Source organism: Eptatretus burgeri, chromosome 5, assembly GCF_056783735.1.
Source record: "Eptatretus burgeri isolate ZD-2024b chromosome 5, Ebu_testis_v1, whole genome shotgun sequence".
In the NCBI taxonomy this organism is placed as follows: domain Eukaryota; kingdom Metazoa; phylum Chordata; class Myxini; order Myxiniformes; family Myxinidae; genus Eptatretus; species Eptatretus burgeri.
This window is the reverse complement of record NC_140965.1, coordinates 56,867,576-56,875,075: the sequence shown is the minus strand read 5'-3', so window position 1 is coordinate 56,875,075 and position 7,500 is coordinate 56,867,576. Positions and strand designations below refer to the sequence as shown.

General features: G+C 40.6%; 1 protein-coding gene across 2 annotated transcripts in view; it reads left to right on the top strand.

The window, feature by feature from the left end:
• LOC147026490 (E3 ubiquitin-protein ligase MARCHF8-like) overlaps positions 1-7,500 on the top strand; it is a 448,650-nt gene that overhangs the window by 351,934 nt on the left and 89,216 nt on the right. For both annotated transcript variants that reach the window (XM_085881965.1, XM_085881964.1), the window contains one exon: positions 6,277-6,327. In XM_085881965.1, coding sequence (XP_085738091.1) covers positions 6,277-6,327 — 51 coding nt within the window. The remainder of the gene's footprint in view (positions 1-6,276; positions 6,328-7,500) is intronic.

The following is a 7,500-nucleotide window of genomic DNA, read 5'->3' as shown; positions in this document are numbered from 1 at the left end:
ATCATTTTTCTTCTTGCCCTATTGATTAGCAATCACAGCAAAGATTGATATTTCTGTCAGCGAAGCGAAGGGTATTATTTTATAGTTGTACATAAATTTGTGTGCCCCCTCATCCTTATCTGTCTGTTGACTACCTGGTCCACACCGTTTCTAATAATGTCTTGTCTCCCCTCTTCCCTCTACTCTTTTTATTATTATAATTATAAGAGACATCTTCCTGCCTGTTGCCTCTCGTTTTTATTGAATGATCTTTGGGGAATGGTAACCACATGCTCGAATAACTGAATGCAGTTCAGTATACTATAGTGGAGTAGTATATAGGACTGTTTCGTAAATCTGCGAAAGCATTCATAAGACCTCCAGCGCAGAGGATCCTCCACCCCTCTCTCTCCCCCCACCCCCCCACATTTCTCCCCCCCCCGACCCCCACTAATATATCCGTTGTCCCGATGGTGGTTATCTCCGGACATGTCCGGGCGGTTGTTATCTCCAGACGTGTCCGGATGGTTGTTATGTTTGGACGGACCCTCCCCTCACACTGCTTTGCCTTGCCCTCCCCTCATGCTGCCGTCCATTGACGTGTCCGGATGGTGGTTATATCCAGACGGACCCTCTCCTCACACTGCCTTCCCTTGCCCTCCCCTCATGCTGCCTTCATTTTCCCCTTCTCTCATGCTGCCTTCCCTTTCCACACCCCTCCTCGCTCCCCTCCTCGCTTCCCCTCGTTCCTCACTCCCCTACCCCTCCTCACTCCTCCCTCCTTCCTCGTTCCCCCATCCCACCTTGATCTCCCTCCCTCCCTCCTCTCTCTAACTATTCTCTCCCCTCCTCTCTCCCTCCCCTCCTTTTCACTCCCCCCCTTAATATACCTGTTAGCGAAGTGACTGGTTGTATTAGCTTGTGGGGAATCATACTGGGCACGTGACCTTTTTTTTCTCCAAAAGTACCAGCATGTAATTAAATTCATCCATGCAGAAATAACTTTATTTACTCCACGCATTAAAAACTGTCTATTTATGAACAACACTTGCTCATTGAATGTGATATTTTTGAAAGGATAGCCATAAATACAGAACTGAATGCAAATCACATGGTTTTCAAGTTGCCATGCTACATGTGTGGGACTTCAAGAGGCATCAATTTGACAGTTTTGTTTTGTTTTCCTGGGTAGCAGCTGAATAAGCTGTGAGCCTTTTGTTCATGTAAGTTGTTGACAACAGAAGAGCGACCCCTTTCAGACTATAATTACAAAATGATTCTCAGGATTGTTGACATTCATCACTGCAATTATAAACCCACAAGCATCGCTATTTATGTTTTTAGTCCCTTTTCTTTTATCAAGGCTCATATTTTCATATTATTTATTCTGCTTCATTGGTATGGTAAATTACCAAATGTATAAACTAGTGATGATTACAAACCATTTGTTTTTGTTGACAGCTGCTCTGTTAATAAGACGCGTCGCACAGCGGTCGTCAATATATTGCATCACGCATTTTCTTTGGCATGCCAGCCATGAAGTACTAACCTCCCATGTGAGCTGACCCCCCCTCCCTCTAACATCCCCTGTGGGCTGGCCCCCCAAAATCACATGTCTCTCCTGGATATATTCTAAAGATCTCAACATTATTGGAATCTCCTATGATGACGACAAAGCATGACGAAGCCTTCTTTATTTTTACCACCTCTCCTTTGGTTTAGCTCCCTCTGCATTTTCAGACCACCAACCCTCCCCAACAACTCCACGATATATACGTTCTTCCAGTAACCCCCTCCTGGTAATCTTCCAAAATCCAGGCTGACGGCACAATCAATTATTTTCTTTGTTACTTCTCCCATAATCTAACTGCATTCCAGAGGCTGTACTATCACACTATTCCCTACAGTGCTTTCAGCAGGTGGTGCATTGCCATCTCCTGCTATCCTCCATCCTTACCCACAATCTTTATTATCCCCATGAGCCGTTCCTACCTCAACCCTCTGACTTTCGTCTTGCTGTGTTTACTCCTCTTGGTCCTACATGAGCCTCGATGCTGTTGTGAGAAACAATTAAGTAAGCCATAGATCCAGAGTTCAAAATTATATTGGTTTCCACCGTTGGTTGTTATCTCCATTTGCAGGTTTCAGAAGGTGGGAGGAACTTCGTTCTCATAGCCTCATTCCAAGGGCTCTTTTCAGAATCTTCACTGAACCTCTGACAGTCTCCACTTGTAGCTCGTTTGTAGTGATACTCCCCGGAATGATTTTTAAATACTCAGTAAGGGGTTTTCTTTATCATTCCTGCAGCTCCAACTATCACTGGTACAATTTCAACTTTCCTCAATTTCAAAGTCCTCTTGCCCTCATTTTTTCCAGATCTTGGTCTTTGGTCGCTTTCCTGATTTTTGTAGCATTTAGTCCAAATTCATTGGGAACTGAAACCTCAATCAACAATGCTGACTTCGCCTTTTGTTGTTTGGGCACTATGTCTGTATGCAGTGCTTTGTTTGCATTGTCCACACTTGATGAGATCATCTTGTCAGACAAAAGCACTCTGTGTTCATTTTCAAGGATTGGATTTGGCTTGCGTTTCCATGATTGCTCTGGGATCGGGATGTTGAAATGTTTACAGATGCGTCAGTGGATTACTCTGAAGACGCTCTCATGTCTTTCTGTGTACAGTTTTTCCGCCATGAGTTTTTTTTACATCCCAAGAGGTGGTGGCTGGTACTTTCTGTTTCTTCCCCACAAAACCTGCATTTGTCCGATTGGCTCAATCCCGCCATTTTCTTAAAGGCATTTGTGGAGTGTCCTTGGACTTGAGCATTTATGATGAATCTTTCTCCATCCCAATTAAGTTGACCTATTTCTGGCCATTCCAAAGAGCCTTCCTTATCGATCTCTGCACTGTCAAGCTCTTTAAAAAAAAAAATCTTCCTGCACTTTTTTCATTCTCACATTTGTCAGAGTATCTCTGCTGATATTTATTTTTGTAATCTTCCTTTTTTTTCTTTACAATCATTGGGGCTGTGTTTGTTTCTGTTTTGTTTTACTGTGTACTATCCATCATTTGCATCTGTTTTGGGAAGTTTGTTGCGAAATCGATTATGGATCCCTTTTATGGTTTGTTGTTTTCTTGTTCACGTACAGTACAAATCTCATCCGATAATCTGTTGAGCTTTTCACATACTCTGCTGGTCCCACACACGATTGTCTGTGCACTTGGTTCATATCCAACAAACCGCCTCCTCCTTCTCATCTCAGAAAGTACAACCTCGGTACACATTGGTTTTTGTAGAATGTCCTGTGAATAGTTAGAAGTTTCCTTGTTTTGACGTCTACGTTGTTGATCTCCAATTATGGCCAGTTTATAATTGCACAGCTATATTGGAAAACCGGCACTGCAAGTTGGTTTATAGCTTTGGTTTTGTTTCTTGGAGAGAGGGATGACTTCAGAATTTGTCTTATTCTGTATCGGTACTCTTGTCAAGTCAAGCCAGATTAGGTCTGTGACTTGCTACAGGAACCATGTAAACCTGCACTAACCTGTTTCATGGTCGGGTTGTCGGCGACTCAACAGTGTCCCCCACCAGGTTTTCTGGTGGAGGGTGTATGGATATGGACACCCAGCAGGATTAAAAACAAAACCTGTCAAAGGGTGGAGGAGCTACTTTTGAGCCAACGGCCATCCACATCTAGTGCCGAACTGTATTTGCGGACGTCCTCCTGCAGTTGGGTTACTTTTTTTTTCAGAGGTTTGTGGCAGGATTCGCACTCCGGCCACCGTAAAACACTTCATTCTGCAAAACCCACAAACCTCAGGAAATCTGAAAACCCACTCCGTGGGAGTACCTCCTGTACTCAGAGCACACTCCGAGTCTGAGAAGTCCACATTTCAATCCTGACCCTGGCTGAGTCATACCAGCAGCTTCGATAATAATCATATGTGCTACTTCCTCACTTATTGCACAGCATTTGGCGAGCCAAATGCTTATACAGCAACGACAGACCTCATGGGATGGCATCCCTTAGGAGAGAAATGTGCTGCCACTAGATATGGCCGCTGGCACCCAGTGTGTTCAGAGAAGTAACATCTCCCAAGGTCAATAGCTGCGTGTGTCTGATGTCAAGTTCTGGGTTTTCTGGTTTTGTCTGCATATTAGTGCATGAGCATTTGAAAATGCAAAAAAATACATTGTATGACACCTGGAAGGAAGATGAAAACACTACTACTACTACTACTACTACTACTACTACTACTACTACTACTACTACTACTACTACTACTACTACTACTACTACTACTACTACTACTACTACTACTACTACTCAATGAGCTAAAATAATGTCATGACACATTTTCAAAAGCAAAAAATATCCAAGTTTTTCAGGAACAACTTGAGAAGCTTTCATGAGATCTCTAATGGCATATAAAGCATCCTACCATCTAATGAACCAAATGGGACCTATTAGTCGAAGGATACTTGCCTTGAATTCCCTTATATAGACAATAAAATCACCTCACCTTGATGTTTAATTATCCAATACCATACAACAGCTGTTGTTGCAGGGTTAAAACTCTCATTTATTGGACAATTTTGTTCACTGGGGTGTGGGTTTTGCTTCTCATTCGCTGCCTTTCACTGGTGAAAGGTTATTCATTGTATTGGTGAGCTCTCTCCTCGGGTAATCAGTTTGATAAATTTGTCACGCATTAAAAGCTAAATGGCAAATTGTTTTTGGAGGTTTATATATGTCTGCTTTATTGTACCATTGGCCCTGTCTTATCGATCATCTTGCAGAATACAAATGTTCTGATTCACTGTCAATTGATATACCCTCCGTCACTTTGCTCTTCTTCCATGAGCCACGATCATGTAAAGAAAAAAAATTGTTTATTTCGTCATCATTATCTTTCCTATGTCTACACATAACATCCTAATTTCACTCATTTAAAAACAAAAGAAAATTTTGTCTTTTGTTTCCTTTTTCTCCAGCGGCTAGAATCCCTTATAAAAAAAATGTCTCGTGAATGTCTCAAGCCAATTTATCATGGAACTATCGTTTGAAACACTTATTGATGCCAAGCATGTCTACCTTTTCTATCAGAAAGAAATACAGCAAATGAGAGACAACTTAAATTTACTGAATAAAAGTTCAGAAACAATTAAATTTAGAGGAGCTACTGGTAGTTACAAAGTTAAACAAAATTTATGCAATTTTTCAAAACTGAAGTTCAGGAAATACAAGGAACACTGTGCATTTCCTTTACACCTCTTTATATCCATGAATATGACATGATCAGTCACCATTACTGATGTCAATAAATACAGAATTCAAAAATTATGCATCCATGGAAAATTGGTTTGAAACATACAGACAGCACATTTCAGGGACAGTTTATACAATGGAGTCTCGTTATAACAAACGATGCACCCCATGACCTGGTTGTTGTGTTGAAAATCTGTTTCACCAAGATTCCTCCGCCAACCACCTTCTCCCCCATCCAAAGGGGTGCCCTCGAGCATTCAGGTCCTTTTTTACGCAAAATACACACATGGTCGTGCCCAAGAGAGATTCATTCAAATTTACATTCATCACCTTATACAGTTTGATCTGCAGTCCTCAGTTGGCCATAATCGTGCTGAATTAACTGAAATGATAGATAATGATTTTCTTGATCTCTCTGCAATGGTCAATGGATTATTATCTTTTTAAAATTAATTTTACAAGGTATATTTCATTGTCTGTTGAAGTGAGGTTTAGGAAAATGAGATTGTCAACCAAAAGTTCCATTTGTGTTGACACAATTCCTTATTATAAGCGTTACTTATAAGAGAACTCAACAGTACTTGAAGCTATTGATTAAAATGTTTCCACTGGTTATTTATTGAGCAATATGTCATTTTTAGTGACCACCTTTTTGAAGTGACTAATTTGCTAAAAAGCTAAAAATGTGTGTGTGTGTGTGTGTGTGTGTGTGTGTGTGTGTGTGTGTGTGTGTGTGTGTGTGTGTGTGTGTGTGTGTGTGTGTGTGTGTGTGTGTGTGTGTGTGTGTATGTGTGTGTGTGTGTGTGTGTGTGTGTGTGTGTGTGTGTGCGTGCGTGAGCACACCTCCGCGCATGCCTGTGTATGTATGTGTATGTCTTTGAATTGAAGTTATGTTAAAATTCAACCAAGCATTCCCTGCTCAGAGCTATTAGCGAACCATTCTTAAGTATTTCACATATACATGAATGATATTTATATAAAATGGTTATTGCAAAACAAATCTCACATATTTTCTCCATTCCCCAGACAGAAAAGCCACCTGGTCGCTCAGTAAGTCAGTCCAGCAATATCTCCAAGGTAAGAATAAATTGCCAATCGATTTGTGTCTGACTGCCCCTCATTAATATAAGCATTATTAACACAGCTTGTGCACAGCTTTGGAACTTATGTGTGCAAACTTCAAGGCAATTACTCAGTAAAATGCAGCAGATACCCTTATTGCTTGCAGGTTTGCTTGCATATGCTTGTTTCAGGTACCATTCATCGAGTGATCTAATACAAACAAATACATGCGGGTGTGTGTTTTGTGGAACACCATTCTCATGGTTTACTCATTAAAACGTGAGCCTGGTGTTGGCTTCATGGTTAGGGTGGTGGCTTGGGATCCTAGGGTCCTGAGTTAGAGCCCCATTGTCCACTGTATTAACACAAGGGGGTTGACTCAGCCTGTCATCCTTCTGAGGTTGACAAAATGAGCACCAGTATACTGGTAATAGGGGCACTGCATCAGCGGCAAAGCCATGCCTCCAACCAATGATGCAACACGCAGCTAAAAAGGAAGCACACAATGGGAACTCATTAAAAGAACAAAAGTAGATCTTCATCTAATCTCACACTTGGAATGGGAGCATAATTTAAAAAGTCAGAAATATATTTGAATCATACACACATCATTGTGCTTCATGGAGCTGCATATTTTAAAACTGGTGATAATTTGCCAAATCTTTCAAAACCTCAAAATCTTTCAGCATCACGACTAAAAAAATTGCATCTGCAGATGTTGAGGCACCACCAGAAACATTTTAAATAGCATCCAAAATTTGTTGTAAAATTATTTTTAACAGCATGCATGATTTTCATGTTGATTTAACACAACAAGACAATTTTCCTAAAGCTGTGTACATTTTTCCTGATATAATTAATGCAGACAGAAAATTTGACGCATCATCAGTCCATCATAAAAAGATGAGGCCGAAGTTACAGTAATTGTGTTTTTTAATGTAAATTTGCATTTCCTGTTTTATAACCACCAAGTCACAGTCGATATATATATATATATATATATATATATATATATATATATATATATATATATATATATATATATATATATATCCATCCATCCATTGTGACCATACTCCATGCAGTGAATTGATGCTGCCGAAGCAGTCTCCTTGGCTATTGGGCACAATCCTGGATAGGTCTCCACTGTGACACAGGATGCCAGCAAGCTGGCACCCATTTTGCCAA